The sequence below is a fragment of the Aspergillus eucalypticola genome (genome assembly GCF_003184535.1).
Source record: "Aspergillus eucalypticola CBS 122712 chromosome Unknown BO83scaffold_9, whole genome shotgun sequence".
NCBI classification, from domain to species: domain Eukaryota; kingdom Fungi; phylum Ascomycota; class Eurotiomycetes; order Eurotiales; family Aspergillaceae; genus Aspergillus; species Aspergillus eucalypticola.
Window position 1 is genome coordinate 1107036 of NW_020290283.1, and position 19647 is coordinate 1126682.

At 48.1% G+C, this 19647-nt stretch overlaps 7 protein-coding genes across 7 annotated transcripts; 3 read left to right on the plus strand and 4 right to left on the minus strand.

Moving 5' to 3' along the window:
• Positions 1-3564: 3564 nt before the first annotated feature.
• On the plus strand, positions 3565-4968 carry BO83DRAFT_426198 (uncharacterized protein; the record flags this gene model as incomplete). The annotated part of the gene is made up of 2 exons (XM_025535263.1): positions 3565-3831; positions 4519-4968. The coding sequence occupies 2 exons, from the start codon at positions 3565-3567 to the stop codon at positions 4966-4968; spliced, it is 717 nt and encodes a 238-aa protein (XP_025389475.1).
• Positions 4969-7794: 2826 nt separating this feature from the next.
• Positions 7795-8521, plus strand: BO83DRAFT_426199 (uncharacterized protein; the record flags this gene model as incomplete). The annotated part of the gene is made up of 2 exons (XM_025535264.1): positions 7795-7893; positions 8033-8521. 2 exons carry the CDS (start codon positions 7795-7797, stop codon positions 8519-8521), a joined length of 588 nt encoding a protein of 195 aa, XP_025389476.1.
• Positions 8522-10977: 2456 nt separating this feature from the next.
• On the minus strand, positions 10978-12337 carry BO83DRAFT_359016 (TauD/TfdA family dioxygenase; the record flags this gene model as incomplete). The annotated part of the gene is made up of 4 exons (XM_025529338.1): positions 10978-11134; positions 11190-11495; positions 11550-12036; positions 12088-12337. 4 exons carry the CDS (start codon positions 12335-12337, stop codon positions 10978-10980), a joined length of 1200 nt encoding a protein of 399 aa, XP_025389477.1.
• A 342-nt stretch (positions 12338-12679) lies between these two features.
• Positions 12680-13470, minus strand: BO83DRAFT_407555 (Dabb family protein). Its single transcript, XM_025533974.1, has 3 exons — positions 13232-13470; positions 13061-13171; positions 12680-13005 (listed from the first exon to the last, which is right to left on the minus strand). The coding sequence occupies exons 1-3, from the start codon at positions 13295-13297 to the stop codon at positions 12850-12852; spliced, it is 333 nt and encodes a 110-aa protein (XP_025389478.1). The 5' UTR covers positions 13298-13470; the 3' UTR covers positions 12680-12849.
• A 239-nt stretch (positions 13471-13709) lies between these two features.
• On the minus strand, positions 13710-14784 carry BO83DRAFT_463764 (uncharacterized protein; the record flags this gene model as incomplete). The annotated part of the gene is made up of 1 exon (XM_025537365.1): positions 13710-14784. The coding sequence occupies one exon, from the start codon at positions 14782-14784 to the stop codon at positions 14086-14088; it is 699 nt and encodes a 232-aa protein (XP_025389479.1). The 3' UTR covers positions 13710-14085.
• A 995-nt stretch (positions 14785-15779) lies between these two features.
• On the minus strand, positions 15780-17156 carry BO83DRAFT_426202 (oxidoreductase; the record flags this gene model as incomplete). The annotated part of the gene is made up of 6 exons (XM_025535265.1): positions 15780-16023; positions 16081-16508; positions 16563-16686; positions 16734-16902; positions 16951-17052; positions 17102-17156. 6 exons carry the CDS (start codon positions 17154-17156, stop codon positions 15780-15782), a joined length of 1122 nt encoding a protein of 373 aa, XP_025389480.1.
• Positions 17157-17660: 504 nt separating this feature from the next.
• On the plus strand, positions 17661-19221 carry BO83DRAFT_398048 (MFS general substrate transporter; the record flags this gene model as incomplete). The annotated part of the gene is made up of 6 exons (XM_025533227.1): positions 17661-17856; positions 17974-18124; positions 18174-18325; positions 18379-18754; positions 18809-19051; positions 19101-19221. 6 exons carry the CDS (start codon positions 17661-17663, stop codon positions 19219-19221), a joined length of 1239 nt encoding a protein of 412 aa, XP_025389481.1.
• Positions 19222-19647: the final 426 nt, after the last annotated feature.

A 19647-nucleotide genomic window follows, 5' to 3' on the forward strand; every position in this document is an offset into this window, starting at 1 on the left:
CTCCTTAGTACCTTGACGCAATATGGTAAGGGTGACGCAAAACCAGAGGTTTCACCGGATTGTACAATGCCCATTCTCAACGGAGTCTTCTGTGCATCACGAAAATAAGGACGACCTGGGAGCTAGATATGCCAGAACATTGCAGATTGCTTCGGAACCTATCACTCCCAAAAAAAAGTAGCCAACGGGTCATGGGAATGTCTCGGAAAGCAAAGGCAAGCAATGCTGCATGAAAGAATTGCTGCTAAACAAGACATCCAACAACTGACATGGAATTATTTCCAATGCCCATGCATACAACCTCGCCACAGTCTGGCTCAACGGCGTTCCGATGATGAGTGGCGCAAAAAACATATAGTTCCGCCTATTGCGTTCCATAATACCATCAACAGATATAGTGGGGCTAACGCCTTGAGTTTTCAGGCAGCTGCCTGATGGTGCCTGTTACACACTACACCTTGCGGACTCCAACCTCAGCTGATGCGACTCATTCGGTCTCTTCCAAACACTGGTATCGAAGTGTCCAGCCCATACAGACCATGGTCCTCGTTCCCTCCGACATGAAGAGTTGGATGGGAGCGTCAATGGCACATGCTGATTGGATTGGCTTACAGGCAGTTCTATACGCGTTGCGGTCTTATTGTGATTTGGCTGCTCTCAGTATCAACGGGGAAAAGGCAGGGTTGATCCATCTTCCCTGAGTGGAACATGTTGGCGAATATTCAGTCTACTGGAGTGCCTGACCCTTTGAAAGCGAAAGATATTTGAGCTGGAACTCCAGCAACTGTGTCTACAGAAGATTGAAAGCTACGATGACTTGCTAAGGCACTCGAACCATTTCCAGCGGTCTTAGACATCTCGATACCATTATTGGGTCTCTCGAAGAAAAGAAGGTACAGAAAAGAAAAACGAAACGAAAAATAAATAAGGACGTATATACAAAGAGGGAGAAACGGAAGAAAAGGAAACCAACAATCAAATTTCTTGAAAGCCCGTCGATAATGGGCAGTTATAGAAAAGAGACCCACGTCGTGGGGGAAGTGAAGAAAAACGCCGCATCCATAGGCCGGACGGATCAAGAACGGCGAAATACAATGCTGCTTTGATCCAGTGGATGAATTCATCCTCTCCGACAATGAGGTATTGGATGACTGCAGATCTGGAGCAAAATCCTCCGACTAATGGGTTTGTTTTCACAGGCCACGTTTGGCCTTTCTCCTGCCACTCCATTGCGATGGGATCACATACGCCTTCTATGGGCTAGATTGATTCATTGCAGAAAAATATAATTCTGCTTCAATCTAGTGGAAGGGACCTTCATCTGTGGGAGTCAAAAATTGAATGACTCCAGACTTGAAGTGGAATCCTCCGTGTCGTGGTTTCATTTTCACAGGCCATGGTTGGCCTTTCTCCTGGCACCCCATCTCGATGGTAACACGAAGTGTGCGGCCCTAGTCCACTGTTGGTCACATTGTTGCCTCCACCGTGGTGGCTTATGAGCATCTTAGTATACGCTTCACCACATCCTAGCATTCCCTCTTTGGTCCTTTCAGCAAGATATAAAGATGTCTCTTCCATATTACAGGCTGTGTGGGGCTGGACTCATCAGGCCTTGCCCCTTGGGGTCCATAATACAGATATAACTCGGTGAAGAAAAAGATGACATGGGAGATCTAAAGGCTCGCTTCACTCGACGACAAGGTGCATTATAAGCTCTGAGATGGCTTGCTTACCAAAGTCATCAGTTGTACCATACGGGATATTATACTGCATCCTGCTTTGCCCATCTCATACTCCTTGTCGCCATTGAAACCATACTCTCGACCAAGTCGATTCTCTTGTTCGCTATACACCAAACCCCACTATGAACAGGGCTTTCACCTCAACGGCAAGGCTATTTCTTTTTCCTTCAAGGACGTCAACAACACGGAGCTTGCAAAATCACTTCAAGCAAGACTCCTATGGCGCCCGGGCTTTAGTGGTACGATAGGCCCCACTGATACTCAATAGCCGAGAGCCAAATTCGACTAGCATCACTTAATTGCTCTCCGATCGGAATGAGAGACAGGTACACAGTGGTTGTCAGACTTGGAAAGATCTTTCTCTCTCATCACATCGTGGCCCAAGGAAGAGGGATTAGTTCCATTGACACCTTACGAGATGCCTTCCGGTTTCCAAACGTATCGTATCTCTGCTATGATAGTTGAGAAAGCACAGAGACTGCGTTCGCTTAGCAAATTTACTCGAGCGCAAAATCTACGTACTCGGGCGGCGCTGCATCGGCATGCAAAAACGGGTGTTAGGTCGATGAAGCACACCCCAGCTCGACCTGGTTTGGTGCTTGTCATGTGTTCCTATGCAGGTGACCGACCAATCAATTGGTGGGTCTGTAAGAGACGTTTTTGTGGTCCATGATATCTGGTATTTGTGCCCCTCACTATATCAGAAGAGGCTCAACCCCCAGTTTCATCGGATGAAAGAGATACCTCTGCTCTATCACTGTCTTTTGGGTCTCGATATCACACCTTTCTGAAGACATAAATACCTACCGTGCGTTTCTCAATTCTAGATGTCGTTGCGACACAGTCTTACCGCCGAATCTCACAAAAGGGAAACATCAATGGGATTGCCATAAAATGGAATCCTGTCTCGGTTGATGAACAGCTGGACAAGGCTGCAACATAACAGATGATGCGCAATGCAGTGAAGGCTGCAACAGAGCATGTGACATGCGCGGTGTCGTGACTCTAGATATTCGTGATCAAATGTATACGAGGCTATAGAAATTGTCTTACGTCAAAGAGGCGCTGGTCAATGTTCGTTCTCTGCCGATCAGATTACATGAGTCTATTGACAAAGGTTGCAATGGTTACCCTTCCTATTTCAGCGCAACAATCGATTGCTCTGTTCGCAAGAGCAGGCAGCAATCTTGAGCTAGATCGATCTACACCTACTGTCAACCACCTACCGTCAACGAGTCAAATTCCCAGCAGCGCGGTGCGAATAAGCCATCGATTGTCATCATTTTGAGCAGTACCATGTCATGGCTTGGTGTGGCTCGTCTCCCTGATTGGCATATCCGCAATCTTGATCTTACTACCGTCCGCCAAAATAGGACAAATGCATACCTCCTCCGTATCTTGCTCTGGCCGGTTTATGAAGATAGATGTCGAGGGCGATGAAAAATGCGACGATGCCTTGTGCACCGAAGGGCTGCCGAGCGAAGTACTCAGATTCTTTCCCACTCATTGAATTCATCTATTAGAGAACCCCCGAACGTCCGAACGAGTGCAGCGATTCCACCAAACGGCAGTGTGTGTATCTCCCCAGCGAAATGGTCCGGGTGGGTACCACATTTCGAGGAGTGAATGCAAACCTACAGGACGTCTATGTACCACAAGGTTCCCTACAAGGAGCGAGCTTGATAAGAAGGTACAGACCTAACTGACGTATCCCCGGAGCGTCTGTCAACGAGGCTTATACTACCGAAAGATCGACTATCCCAAACTCACCGATCTCTACTGGGGTCTTCTGCTGGATAGAGTAAGAACAGGCGAGCCAAGGATGGAACATAACGAGTACCCAAGGTATCAAACACTGCTGGTGGCTGAGCATCTATTCTGGCACTGCCCCATAGCGAAAGCAGTTTGGAACGTCATCCGCAGCATATGGCGACAGATAGCGGGCCTACCACAACCTTCCCACAACGTGAAACGAGCTGCTGTTGAAGGGGGTCGCATGGACGGACTCTCGGTCTTTCGCACTGGAGGCAGATCAGGAACGGTGGCGAGTACTGTTTGGGGAGACCCTGTGGTTGCTGTGGCTTTATCGGTGTGTCTGGAGCTTTGGCGAGGTGCAGGATTGCGGGAACTATGATGTTCCTTTCCTCGTACTCGGAGACACAGTTGATGTCAATTCGATTCATACAGCCATCTGGCCATAGAGACAGACGATAGGTGGAAGATAAGAAACTCTGAGCCTCTCCATTCTGGAGACAGCTCTGGGAAGGTCAAAAAGGTCAATGTGCGATAGAGTCAAGGAAGCGCAATCACCAAGTATGGATGTGGCTGAGACAGCGATACGCCGGAGTCACTAAACACACAACAATGGCTCCTACTCACCTGCCAGCTTGAATTCTCGTTACTCCTCTCACTATACGAAGATAACGCCGAGGATATCGACTCTGGTTCAAGCAATACATCTCTGCAAGAACCTCTCTTTCACGGTACAAGGGCATTGTGCGATCGTCTGTCGTGGCTCTGTCCGACTTTCAGATCGAAGAAGAGGATGCGGAACGGTTCCCACCATTGATCCCTAAGTTTATATTAGGTCTTGGATTGTCAGCCTCACCTACTGTTTGTTCTAGGGTCATTGAATATACCAATCACAGCCAGATTGTCGCCCCAGCGATCAGGGTTCTGTGGAATAAGGCCGCAGCAACCAAGATAGGGGTGCCGTGGTTGCGGGAGCGTCCTCAAACCCTGTACGTGATGCGGAACACCCTTGCCGATCTCACAGAGTACGGCACGTGCCTTCACAACGCTCTGGTCGGTCTACGAGCAAGAAGCCAAGGATAAAGCCTCCAGGGATCTTGCAGAAGGATACTGCGAGCTGCTCGTGTTAGCCGTGCCGAACCTTGGTAACCGTCGATATATTTCCTTTCTTACTTTTCCGCAGGACTGCGAAACGCGCCTGCAGCCGGATGATCATCTGACGGTCATCTCTGACTTAGAGAATTCTGCTCCTGGGAAAGGATGGCGTGCGGTTGTCACGGAGAATATCAGCTTCATACCTCCAGGGTTCTGCGCCTTCAGCCTCATCCGGCCATGGAACCGCGAGACCGGCACATGGGTCGACCTGCCTGCAGACCAGGAGCCTTATGTGATTCCCTTCACTACACTGATCGATGTGGTTGGTGCGCGCAAGCTCCTTGCTCCATCTAGCCGCAGCAGGTTGTCGTGCACCTAGTATCATCGAACCTACCCTCCCGCCGTCAAATTACAGCGGCCATCCCATGAGCTTGATAGATCGTGTGGGAGTCAACTATGATTTCCTCCCCTTGGTTTGGCCTACCAGAGCACGGCCCCTATGTTTTGCGGTATATCATAAAGGATTATACTGGCGTGCTCGAACAATCAACATCTTGAATTTTGTGCGTCTGGGCCCCTCCTACGCTTCTCAATCGACTTGCTCTTCGAATTCTGAGGAGATATATTGAAAGGCTATCACTCTGCACTGCAGGGCGATTCATATATATATATATATACAGCGACACGTGCAGACACAATCCATTCAGTCGAATTTCCGGCAAACTATATTCTATTCCTTCCCAACAACATTGGGACTGTGAGCCTCCTAGCCTCAACCACCACTTATGGATCTTGTCAATTCGCCGGTGATCACTGCAATTATTATCGGCTCCTTTACGATTGACTGACCTGTACCTATCAACAATTGTCAACAATCGGCTGAGGCCGATGATGGTACATACCAACAAGAGACACACCGAAGATGCTCTGCCATATGCCGCGACATTCAAGTACCAGAAGACCGCATAGTGGACCGAAGGCTGGCTGGTAATGCGTTTCGTTGGACGTTTCCCAACCACATGAAAGACTGGAATTTCAGTCACAGAAAAACTGGCGAAACATTCACGTCGAATACAATGTCCGGAAGAAGACCTGAAACAGGCGTACCACAATTCATCCCTAGGTATTCGGTGCTTGTGCGCGCTCCAGAACCTGTTAAAAGAGTCACCGATGGAATCGAGCCATCAAGCACGTCAGGACCATTATAGGGCGACTTATATAACTCGTTTACTCTTGCGCCAAGGGCCAGCTATCCAAAAGTCAAAGGTGGTACGCTACAAGTCGCCTGGGCTCCCTGGGTTCGAGAGCGTATATGAATGGGGTCATCTACGAAGATGGTGACCACGACAATCTCAAGTAACATTGTGTCTTGACATGAAGAAGGCAATTTAGAATGTTCGAGGTCTGCTTGGTTTTCTTGACAGAAATGGAAGGCCAAAGAGTGCGTGAAGTGAGTCGAGGAGCAGATCAGGCGCAGATTTGGGTCTATGCGAAAGCCAGGGCCTTCTGGATCTATTTCTGGTACTGGAACGAGCCGAGAAAAGTCACGGAAACAAGACGCAATGTGGCTTCGGTGCGTCGTCGATATATGCTGGCATTTGGAATGCAACACCTGAGGAACCGGACATGAAATATACGATTTGGATACGACTGTCACCACAGATCTGCGACATCAGCTATTCAGATGCGAGTCTCTTCGTAATGTCTCGTGGCGTGACATACGATGCGATGCTGTTGATGATGGATATAATTGCAGGCTTCGTCTTCTCAGTCAATATCGGTCCAGGAGGACAACATTCCTCTCCAAGGGGCTAAGAGTGATGTGACAGAGTTACTACACTACGATATAATGGAATGAAATACCACCAGGGAGAAAGAAAATGAAAAAGATATGTGAAAAATGGAAAACATACATAATGAATGAATGAATGAACGAACGAAAGTGAGAAATAAAGCAATGAAACTACAAGAGACCAAGACAAAACAAGCAACAAAAGCAACAAAATAAACAAAGATAAATCCATGTGGTAACGTCAGGAAAACATAACTAGGAAAAACCAAAAGAAAAAGCGATCCATGGCTCCAAAACCGATGCAGGCGACCTACCAAAACGGGTCCCGAATGATATTTCCGACAGCTGGAGGGCTAAATCAGGGTTGGAGGACTGATACAACTGCATGCAGTGGTTCTTTCAGTCCTGACACCGACTCCAACCGCACCTGCGACTACCATTGGGAACGTTCCATGAGAACACATTCGTCACCTGATCAGAGGGCAGCAAGGAAAGCTTTCCTTGTCGACACTCACGCCATGATACACTTCCTTGCTAGGAATGTTATTCACTCAATGCCATACGCTCCACGGATACTACACAGAACGCCATGACGAGGCGACCTACGCTGTTACAATCCATAACACAATATACCATATATTATGAGCGAAACCGCGCATTCGACGGTGTTCCGGTCGGAATGAACAACCTTTTCATCCGCACCGTTAGAGTTGCATGCCCTGATCCTGCTGTGGGTGGTGGAGTCTTCCAAACTGTGAACAACCATTGCTGTCGCCGGTTGATGATATTTGGACAGATATCCGGCCAAGCGTTTCTCTAGAAACCTCCATATCGAAAGCGACATGATACACGTTATCCTCTTTCTGAGTCGCCCAACACTACTTCTTGCATTTTAGAGCAAGCGGACACTCACAGCACAATGGATGCAGAACCCACAGCAGGCAGTGCAAGAATTCTTCGACAGGTCGACTTGGCCGGTAGTGAAGAGACAGTCAGGCACGCGGAAGGAAATTGTGTCTTGGCTGCGGACCTGGTGAATGTCGATGCTGCTGACCAGAGTTGGGTTGTGGAAAATTTCCATTAATATGACGTCCATTGAACTTCATATAAAGTTCGATGAGATGCCTGTTCATGTGTGTTTGTGGATACCGTTGGAATGCAACCTCATAAGAGTGAAGATAAAGGCGAACAATAGAAATTTGAAGCTTCACCTAATCGATTTACTCCAATGTGATCACGACGCTGAACCATACTTTCCTTCTATACCAGACAATCGCCGCACTTACGGGTCTGGGACGATTGCTACAGAAAGTTATAAGTGATTGCATCGATGCGGTCAATGTAGCGGCAAGCTTATTCGACTGCCGCCTTTCTCGTTTTATATTCCTTTTACCGCCGAACCAAGTCTGCACTATGTCGCCCTCGGCAAAAGTTGCCGAAGAAGCATGGATGACTGTCCTGTCTTCTTGGTCCACTGAAAAAGATTTGCTGGTGCCCATCTCCAAGAATCCCGTGAATATACGATCAAGCCCCGGACAAAGCTGCCTCATCATCAAATCCTTGTTGATGAGAGATCATGTCTATCGATGACTACCAGGCCAGATGTCAACCATGCAGTAGGAGTACTAACAAGATTCTGCTGCAAAGCTAGCCCTTCGTCACTGGCATCTTCCGCCCGGAACTCATCATCATTGACGAGGCGGCGCGTGCATCCAAGGCGGACCTGTGGCCGGTCTTCGCCAATTATGAACCTCGTGGGTACCTGATGATCGGGGATCCGTTCCAGTTGCATCCGGTGGTTGAGTCGACGCCCCAGAATAACCCACTCCACGCCGTGTCGGCCACCTCCCTCTTCAGGCGTCTGCACATGAACGGGATGCTGCTCTGCATGCTGGACGTGCAGTATCGCATGGCCAGCATACTGGGTGATCTGGTGAGCCAGCTGTTCTATCAGGGACGGCTGCAGTCACTCCCACCCCATCCCGTCCGCCCTGCAGACCATGTCCGGACGGATCGCGGACCTGAACCATGCGTTGTTCGGCGTCCGGGAGCCCTTCCTCTGCGTTCTACGAATTCTATATCCTCTATTTACACCCTCTATCGAACCATCGCCACTTATCTCTATCAGCTTCATCCTTGATTTCCCTTGTCGACCAGTCTTATTATGTTTGCATTACCATCTGGGTGGAGCACTGCTAACCGGACATGTCTCGAGGGGAAGGTTGGCACCTGGAAGCACTGGGGATGGCCGAACCTCGGGACAAGCCCATTATACGCGGGGTGCTCGATCGTCTCGCCGAGCAATGTCCACTGATGAGAGTGCAGAGGCACGTTGATTGCGCACTCTTTTCATTCTCAAGTACATCAAGAAGCAGAAACCTCAGTATACTGTTTGTCGCCGAACCTGATGCCTCATTTGCTATTCAAACAGCGAATGATGATGTGCCAAGATACCAGGCAGTATGTTACCGGCTGGGCTCTTCGATTAGGATATAATGTCTTATTTTAGACATCAGAAGGTCAGAAAAGAATAACAAGCATAATACATGGCTGCATCAGACCTGTTCGAATGGGATCATATCGGCTCAGACGATTAGTAACAGAGTACCGATATTCCTAGTTGGAATTGCTTCCATTCATGTGCTGGAAGCCCATTTGTATAACTCTAACCTGATCCGAACCGATTGTTCGGGCCGGGGCGTTCCTTACCACGTCAGGATAAGAGGGACACTGATGGAAATACCATGCGTCAGTCCTCGTTATATACTGATGTCTCCTTCTAATGAAAGCTAGTGGTTGAGTTTCAGACCTCCGTCCTGAGCACAGCGCTTCCATGAGATATCGGGCAATCTCAATCTTTCCCAATGTCGGGTTTTTAATATACAATAGGAAGGCTGTTCAAAGTGGTGAGGAAGGCAATAAAAAGGAGCCTATACAGCCTCAACAAGCACTCTGGGCAACACACGGACTTGCTCGATACGTTATCTCTCTCATGCAGATCAACCATAGTCTCCAAGCGACGAAGTTGGGCCGAGCCAGGCTATCGTGTCTTTAGACTTACCAGTCTCTGATGAACGCCGGGGGTAAAACATTCGTTCTTCCGGCACAGTGCTCGAAAATATATATGAAGTACTGACCGTCGCTTTCATTATGCCTGCAAACTCTGGGGTGATGTCATTGTCTCCACAGCGGATCATAAGTTTTGTATACTGAACGGTACTCGTGTCCGAAGTTAATTCCCAAAGGCGTTCCCTACCTACACGGGGCCAAAATAAATAAGCAGTGCTGGCTTTTATGTACGGGTCCTTTAAATCACGTTACTGAGAGCATGTGATGAGAAGACTCTTTCGCTACTTTTGCACACAGGCCTATTTACTACAGCTAGCTTTGCAGTTCAAGAATTGTACCTAACAGGAGATCCAGACAAAGTCAACGAAGAGTACAAGCTGAACGGCGTTGAGAATGGGCAAGACCTCACATTTTCCCGTGTGACGAATACAGCACCCTTCTGCCAAACAGCGAGATAAGGGAGGAAAGCAGGATGTCCTGTCATACTTTAAAGCACTGCATATGAAACAATGGCAAAGGAGACGTTTATCAGATTTGATGATTCCAACGAATGGACCAACCCGCACAGCTCTCGGTCACTCTTCCCAGACTATTCCCTATCCACTGGGCATAGCTAGCCCTTTAGCACGCGCTATAACGGACCTAGAAGAGTACTCCGCCTTTACACAAACGCTGTACAAACATATATATCTTCGGCGGTCGCAGCGCGCTATCCTGGAGATGGCAGAGAAGCACCAACTGCTGAAACATCATGTGAAACACAAGCACCTCCACCCTGCTGAGATTGGCACCTATGAAGCAAATTTGCGGTACAATCACAAGAAATGCTCTAAGTGCTTATGATGAGAGATGGAGATTCGGGGTTATCAGATTGTGAGGACTTGATACCGGGGGAATCTATACGCAACGAATCCCAATCACCATGTTCTCCTGCCTTAATGTGCAGTGCACCAGATCTATTTGTTGCTCTGGGGGTGGTATAAATTAGTTGTGGTCCGGCTTGTGGATCGGTCGTGTTCATGTTATCAATGAGTTTGGCTTTGTCCCTTAGCCCACCGGCCCGACAGTTCATTGTGAGGGTGGTCTAAGGGCGGAACAGTCAACGTCGATTGTGAAGAGGGTAATTGGGCAAGGCGTAATGTTTGGCCCAAATAATGTTTGTTCGCGGCCACAAATAAGGCACTAAGTGGCAGCGAAATGGCAAAGACAGTGGTGGGGGACGTGTTACGGGAGTCTTTATTATTTGGTTACAGGAAACGTTATTGCGAGCTACACCATACCCAATGATAGGAGTGATGATGCATATCTCAAATATGATAATTCGATTCTTAAGCAAGAAATTGATGTTGGATGCTTGCCAATGTCTTGTGATGGTAATTTAATGAGTTCGTGGGCACGCAATATTCTCATCAAGCACAACCTATTGCTTTCGCGAGAATATGGCGACGGGAACTATACTTTGGATAGATAGATCTCTCATCCTCAGAATAAATTGAATGATGCATCAACTCAAATTGTGAAGTTCACTTAGGAAGTCGTATTCCCCCGAATCCTCGGCTCGAGAGGGAAATCCTGCTCCTCTGGTTCCAGATCCTTATACAAACTATCCCATCTCTTCCGCAGCGGCTCTGGAGTCTCCCATGCATACTCAGGATCCCTCAACCAGAGACGCAGTAAATGGCGCCTATGCTCTCATTAATCATCTTCACACTCACACCAATGACGGAAGAATCACTTACTCCTTGCCAGGCCCATCCGTAAACCCATTCCTTGCATGGAAGATACTCAGGTTATTCACGTACTGAATATCTCCCTTCTGAAATCCAAGTGAAGCACTGTGCTTTTCAGCCAAAAAGTGCAGCGCATCGAGCGCCTCTGCCTGCGCTTCAGTAATGGGCGGGATGTTTTTAGATCGAGGTTGGGCCATGAATCCGGTAAAGTAGCGGCGGGCGTATTGGATCAGGACTCGTTCCGGGGTGCTAGATGTGGCGGGTTGGTGGTAGAGGAGAGGACGGGTGCTGTAGGGCTGCGTGGGGTTGGAGAACCTGTCCTCCAGTTAGCGTCACTTGTGTCATGTAAAGGGTGTGGAAGATATGTACCCATCAAACGGCCATTCCTGAGTAAGCGTATGAATCAAATCCGGCCTCTCCTTGGCAAGAATGTTATAGACGTGCCAGCTACTAGCTAGCTTGCTTTCTCCTCCTTCTGCGGCTTCTTGGAGACAGAGCAAGGAAATAATATCCCCCGAGTCGGTGTGGAAGACCTGCTTATCGGCTGTGTTGGAGGGTGCGCCGATTGTCCCCGGGAGGACGGTATTGGAGATGTCTTTGATATGGGATAGCACACGGGAAGGGGTTCCCTTGAGCCGGTTATCTTCCTGTCTTCCGCGGTAGTTCCCGATGTGGGAGGAGACGCCGGTGTAGATGATAATGTTGTCTTCGCGGGAGTATCTGTCGATGCGGAGGCCGCGGACGACGACGAAGCCCCGGCCTAGGTGGATTTCGCGGGAGAGGTCGCGAAGGACAGGGTGAAGGACTGGTAGGGGGAAAGTGGATTGGTTGATTGAACCTAGTGGAAGGTTCTTTGCTGTGGAGGTGTTAGCGATGAACATTTTTTTCCTAAGATGGAGGGAATAACATTTAAAAGACTGCAGGGCTTGGTCGATTTCGTCAAGTTCGGCATCATTTAATTTGTAGATCCAGTCATCGCGCTTCTCTACTTCTGTTCCTTCCCAGACCAGAGGAGAACTGAGATGTTCGGGAAAGCCTTGAGGCAATGTCTTGGATAGGGTTTCAGTGGTGACACGGCGCTGGGTGCGGGCAGTATATTTGGCGTAGTCGGGGTGGTATTGGATGTCCGGTTGGACAAGAGTTTGTACTTCAACCATGGTGGATAGTAGATGTTAAATTGAAATGACTTTACTTTTGATGTCTGCAGGAAACGAAAACAAAATGCGATAACGAAGCAGTCTGGGTTTCGGAATATAAATGGTGTGGTAATCACATCATCTCAAGCTAGCATTACGATGCCGAAGACATCCAGAAAACCGCTGGCTGTCATTCGCCGATGCCCCGCACGGCAATGACAGAATACGTTGCGCAGGAATCGCCATATCTCCATTATCGGATATCGGCAGATATTTGAGACGAGGGACTCTTTTCTGTTATCCTTGGCTGATAGCAGTCTATAAAGTGCGATATTACATAATTAGCGATCTCCGTTTGGAGATGTTAGAACCTTATTATTGGGACAATCAGGCCATTTCAATACGTTACAACCATAAGTGTACACATTCATCTAACAATGACATTAGCACTAATATTCCAGGCGACCGAGGGGAACGAGGATGTTCCTGCCCTCGACTCCCTTGCATTGAGCCCCAAAGTGCTATGCAGCAGATCAATAGACACGATCGATAAAGTCGACCGCCTGCGCCTTCTCGATGATACCATCCAGACTTTTGACAAATGCCAGGTGAGCTGGATCCTTGGACACATAGTAATCGCGATCTTCAGCATTCGCAAAGTGCACTACGAAAGCGTGGGTGATGCCGTTCTTTGGGATATTAGTTATGGACATGTTCAAAAGAGCACATTCCTTCATCACTCACTTGGATGCCTTCGGGCGAGTTGTCCTCCCCGCCTGACGCGGCCTGGATGTATGGCTTCTGTGAGTTGGGGTGTATACAATTATCTTTCAAAGCGAGCATCCGAGAGCACACCTTCGGGGACGTCCCAATGTTAGATGTGGATAAGCGCTAGGTTGGGCTGGTGTAACTTACATCTTTGATTATTTCGGGGCTGACCTCCGCTTTGAATTGGAACATGACAATGTGAGTGATCGACATGTTGGGCGACGACTGATGTGAAAGGACTGGTCAAAGGCCAGAGGGATGTTGTCAGAGGATAGTAGTGAGAAAAAGAAGGATGGTGATGATAGCCAGAGTAACTGCTTGTCGCCTAGGAGCCACCATCTTGCGACGCGCCCAGTACCTGTTTTTAGCTGCGGGGTAAGTAACTGGACACCTCGCCGAGTGGATGAACGACGCGACTTCAGGTGATTAGTTACTCGGGGAGATACTTGGTAATCCGCCCAGCCCCTGCGTTGGACTAGTGCCATGTAGCTCCGAAGGAGAATGATCTCTCATTCGACAGCACCACTACTTTTGGTGCATTCCTGACCCACAACAGCCACCCGCGCCTCTGATAACTGCCTGGCTACCTTCCACAAAAGTTCCATCTTTCTCATGATGTCACATTGTTCGGCTTGCTTGGATATTTCAGAAGCGTAATGATGGTGCCTTCTGATGCTCCACGTTGTGGTGGTAGGCCCATCCATGGATTCTATAAATTGTGGGTTGACAACGCGAACCAGGAAGATATATACCAAGATTCATCTGTAAAAAGCCAAGGTGAGTTGAATTATCAAACACGCTACTGAGTTCGACGCCAGCTCAGAAGCACATGGAATGAGGATTCCACATAAAAAGATGACAGTCATAAGGCAGTCCGGCTGCCCATTGCTTAAAAAGTCATGGATAACTCGCAGAACCATCTGAATCACGGTTAGAAATGTGGCAATGGACCCGAAAATCGGTAGTACTAGGCAGAAGATCCAATACTGCAATGTATCTCGTCAGTCATGAAGGAGATCTCGCATATATTTATGTCGAACATCACGAAGCACTTTGGCAATCAGTACGATCCTCTCATACAGAACTGCGACAACCCGACCGGCAAAGTAGATAGGCCTATCGGCCGGGAGAGACGATGATGGTGATTTGAGCTGCTTTTGGGTGCATAGGTGTGGCAGGAGAGAATCAACTCGATGGTCTTTTAAATATTCTGCTGGCTTGGAAATGTTCCGGGATAGCTTTCTTGACGCAGCTGACTGACCGAAAAGGAGACGATAGGATAAGGGCACCTCCTGTAGGAATCGAGAGATGTCTTTCTCATCCGCACGTGGATCTTCTCCGGCGCCGTCAATACTTACAAATGCATGGATGACACCCCGCGACTGAAGAGCGTTCAGATACATGGAAGGGTAGCTCAACAGCGACAAGGTTCGACTAATCCTATCATAGTCTAGACGAAGCTCTAGGCTGTCAACCCATTCAACCCATCGGGATCGGACACTTAACAACGCCTGGAAGAGATATGCATTAGTCTCAGGGAATGATGGGTCCTTTATGAGCGATTTTGTGATCCATGGACTGCTCTGGATTTGCTGAGACTTGTTCTTGGCCAACGTGAGGTAAAAGCACCAATCTATGTTCGAGCTATGTTCTCTCATGCAGAGAACAAAGAAGCTGTAACGAGCTGTCGCTGCTGTCATCCAGGGGATAACCCCGTATCGGCTTCAGAATGTAGCTGATGGCAATACCCGTCAGATAATTATGGACATTTATCGAATGTGATATTGCACCTCCCAATGCGGACCTTGTAGTTGCTGGAAGCCATCACGTGTATCATTCTTCAATCCAGTACTCTCGACACAAAATGTACCCAAGTTCTCGGTATTAAATCAATGTACCTGGTAAAGACTTTAGTGGCCAATGCAATGGGAGGAAGCAATTGCTAATCCCTGCATCCGCTCTCTCTCCACTCGATCGAAAGTAGGGGACTCAGCATCCCCGCTTGATGAAAATAATACCTTTTTTCTAGTCCCTTGATTTGTAGACGGAATACGTTGTCGATCGTGCAAGCGTCGCGCGCACGGAGGCCGCACTTCCTCGTTGTCAAGGTTTTATTCGGCATCCCGCCTGCCGGCAGATGGTTAACCCAGTCTCGTAGATCATCGCTAGAACTACTCCAGCCGGAGCGCCGGCATTCCACTTGATGGATACCAAAATTCTTTGTGAAGTGCCATAACACCGGTCTGCTTCGTTTTACCGGTATCCCACCTGTCGGGGGACTAGAGAATAATTATCGAGGGTCCTCTAGTCTCTACAGTATGAATTGTTTGATGGGTGGCGCCAAATATAAGAAAATAGTCAATATTACCGTTCATGATATGCAAGTCTGATATTCTGTGAAATAGGATTCCTGGAATGTTTCCTATAATGTACTGTATCGAGAAACTACAGAATACACCTCCTAAACGACGCAAAGATCACCAAGGCATTACATAAGGTACCCCAGAATGCCGAGATTATCATATTCGATATATTCTTCAGTAGCTGTGCAGTGATGCCAACAACCATACCGTGGTAATGGAGTAATTTTTACTCTAGTGGCATCGGTATTACCAAAGGCCGCGACACCATGATTATATTTCTTTGTGATAAATATTCTGAGCTCGTGTGTGATATAGTTATACTCTCTCATCTCTCAGTTGTACACTTTGGCATCCAACCCTGGGAGAATCTGCAGATCCTTGTCTCCGTAACTGTACTTCCCATCCTCGGAGACCTTCGCCTCCCGCGTGCGTCTCTGCTGCTGAGTCTGCCGCGCCTTGACCCACTGCTCAGTAGTCAAATGCTGTCCCAACTCCGTAAACACGTTCTTAGTGAGCCCGAGCCGGTTAAGCAGGGGACTGTTCTGGATCGGATCCAAGACGACATGGTTATTCGGCCTAGTCAAATATAGTTAGCATATTATGCAACAAGAAAAGAAAAGGAGGCAGTCTTACCTGGCAAAATACAAAACACCCAACCGATCCACATGCGCCTGATCAGCAGGAGGAACATGGACTCGATGAATGCTTGACTTGATCAACCCGCCCGTGAGCGCAGTCAACGCATCACAGGTATTGATGGTGATAGTTCCATCCTGCGGGCGGACCCATTTCCACTGTCCCTCTGAGTTGAGGATTTGCAGCGCGGCAACGGGTTGGCGGAAGAGCAGAGTCACCGTGCCCAGATCAGTATGACCGGGAGAGTATAGACCCCCGACCTTCTTGTTGAGCTCGGCTCCACGTGCTGCGTAGTGCATGTAGCGGAGGTGGTCCTCGCCCTTTACGTCGTACTGGTGGTCTCGGACGAGTTGGTCTTCGTCGGGTAGTTCGAGGAGAATGGCGAAGAGGCGGAGGAGCTTCTCGACTACTTCCGTGTGGCATTTCTGTATTATTGATCAGTGTAAATCGGGTGTAAAAGGAAAGTAGAGGACACTTACCCGGCTGAACTGCTCGATTTCGTCAATATTGTCGGCCAGGATTGCTGGTTGCTGGCGCTGATGATACCCATCGAATTTGGGGATGTTGTAGACTTGGACGTTGTCCTTGATTCCGTTGCCCAGACTGGATGTATTAGCATGATAGCATGGTTACAGATGTCGACGACCTACATTCGGTGCCCAGCTGGCCGGTAGCCGTTGTATTCTCCTCTATCCAGATCGGCGCTGCTATGGTACTTGAGCTTCTCTTCAAGTGGAAGAGCGTAGAACTCGCGACCCAGAGCGAACTGGCGGTCGATTTCCTCTTGGCTGATGTTGAAGTTCTTGACGTAGAAGAAGCCTTCAAGCGAAGTTAGATCAGGCTAAAGATGTGATGCAGACTACTTACCAACATGACGAACAGCGTGGTCTAGCTGCTCAACGAGCGATTCCTTGCCGCCCGGCTGATCATATTGGCTCAGGTCGAGGGTGATGAGTTCGGCCCAGTCGACTGGTTTGTTAATCATTTGAACACATAGTAAGCCGGAGGAATTACTTACGGTCTTCCTTAGTCACAGGGACGTGGTCGTATCTGTCGATAAGTCTTGCAGGCATAGTGATGAAAATTGTTGTAACAGCGTTCACGAAAGTATTATACAGACTCTATTGATCTGGGAAGGTCCGAGTAGTTATGTCCGAATCCCAATGCAGCGTATACTTTAACCCCGCACGGCATGTGTGACGAAGATAGTCGGCAAAGCACGTAATTCTTATCTAGCGTCGCGCATTCAATTTAGAACGCACTGTGTACCGTGTCTGAATCATGTCAAAGATAGATAAGGGCATTTCTGCTAGGATTGTGGCACGCCATCCCGCACCCGGATGTTGCATTCTGCAGCTAACAGGCGCGAACAACCCTATCAGATTGTGATGCTTTCCCATCACGACAATGAATGGCATAATGGCAAATATGTCAACACAGCCCCACTCTATAATTCTATCATGAAGAGGGGTATTCAATGATCAGATAAAGATCTTGCCGAACCATGGAACATGCCCCTGCCAGAGGAAGTTTTCACCGGAGAATTGTCCGACACGAGGAGACAAGGGCTCGGTAATATGTCCGGCAGCGACTCAAAGACACGGAAAATAGGTGTTTGGGGGCTTTTCAAAGAGGTGTTCAATTGGTATCCATCCAATTATCCGACAAATGAGCGAAGGTACGTTGTCCCTCTTGGTTTGGCCATAGGTTACTCATCATCTAGGTTGCTCTTCAAGCTGGATTTATCCATTCTGGTATTCGCATGTCTATGCTGTAAGCTGTCCTCGTTGAGTAATTACAGAATTATTATTGACTGTAATTAGTTTTCGTGAAATACTTGGGTATGCCTGTTGAGAGACTGCAATATCCACCGATGCTAATATATTCCAGACCAGACCAACATCAGCAACGCATATGTTAGTGGCCTAAAGGAAGACTTCAGTCTAAATGGCAACCAACTTAACTATTTCAACGTCTGCTATTACACTGCCTACGTTGTCTTCCAAGTTCCTGGTCTGCTGTTGATGTCGCGACCGACGCTGTATGTTACTGTCCATGATTTGAGAGAAATGCATAACTAAGAGGATTAGGGCGAGATGGCTGCTCCCTTCCCTTGAAATTCTCTGGGGTATATGCACCTTTGCACAAAGCCGAGTCACGAATGTCAGCCAGCTATATGCACTTCGATTTCTCGTTGGCATGTTCGAAGCGCCTGTCTTTGCTGGAACACACTTCATTCTCGGTAAGGTTGTCAGCACTTCAGCTATCATTCTAATAGGCTAACTGATACTGGAGGCTCCTGGTACTCTGGCCCCGAACTCTTCAAACGAGCTGGAACGTGGTTTATATGCAACGCGCTTGGAACTATGGTAAGCGGATACCTGCAATCCGCAGCCTACACCAACCTATCCGGAGTGGGCGGCATGCCTGGATGGAAGTGGCTGTTTGTTATAGACGGAATTTTCACTATTCCCGTCGCCATTATTGGCTTCTTAGTGTTCCCGGGGATTCCGGATTCTCCACGACCCTTCTTCCTGTCAGAAGATGATATCACCTTGGCCAAGGATCGGGCGCGAAGAGCAAACATCCGTCGTCCGGGAAGGATGACAATTGATGTCTTCAAACGCACACTTAAGCGCTGGCATATCTGGGTCTTCATCCTCTGTTATGCGTAGGACAGACTTGACTTTTTAACTTGAGAAAAAGCTAATCCGTTGTGTCTTAGGTGCATGATTATATCTTCTTATCCTACCTCTTATATGAACCTCTGGCTAGAGGCAGAAGGCTACTCAGTGCCACAGGTCAACAAGCTGCCGACAGTGACCTACGCGATCAATATCGTTGCTTCGTGGTTAGGGACCACACTTGCTGCAATTTATCCGTCATGGCTTATTTACACTATTGCGTCCGCATGCTGTTTATTTTCTTCGCTGTGTATGATTATTTGGAACATACCAAAGGCCCTGAAGTAAGTGTACATCTCGCATGCGTATACTGTCCTGCTGACAGGATTATAGGTTTGTCGCATGGTACCTCTTTGGCGCGGCAGGGTGCACAAGTCCTATTCTGTATTCGACGGTCAATACGATTGTAAAGGATGATTCTGAAGAACGGGCGCTCATCATGGTACCTCAATAGACTATCGGGATAGCAGACAGAGCAGAACACTAACTATTGGCAGGGCTCGATGATGACTTTCGGCTATTCCTTTCAAATATGGGTTCCATTGCTTCTTTTTCCTACTGCTGGTCCGGATGGTGCTCCGCGGTGGCGAAAGGGGTGGCCCGCCGCATTCGCTTTTTTCTTTTTACTGTGGGCGGGGTTCATTGCAGCAACATTGATATATAGAAGGTATATTAAGTATACCCAGTTTCCCATTATATTTTCTAACGCAAGATACAGAGAGCAGAAAGCAAAAGAGTTACTATATAGTGGTCCCGAAACAGAAAGTGGAACGGAGGATGGCGAACCGATTGTGGTGGAGGTCGATTCCAGTGTTAAAGACAGAACTTGATGTTCATAGGTAGCATCGGCGTCAGTCATGCGAGAATTGAGACCGTTAGG

Bases quoted from the DNA above. Each gene is read 5' to 3' on its own strand.
- BO83DRAFT_407555 (XM_025533974.1), bottom strand. From the start codon at position 13,297: ATGTCGATCACTCACATTGTCATGTTCCAATTCAAAGCGGAGGTCAGC. The intron at 13,172-13,231 runs GTAAGTTACACC...ACGTCCCCGAAG, and splicing joins GCCCCGAAATAATCAAAGAT to GTGTGCTCTCGGATGCTCGC. The intron at 13,006-13,060 runs GTGAGTGATGAA...AATATCCCAAAG, and splicing joins ACTCGCCCGAAGGCATCCAA to AACGGCATCACCCACGCTTT.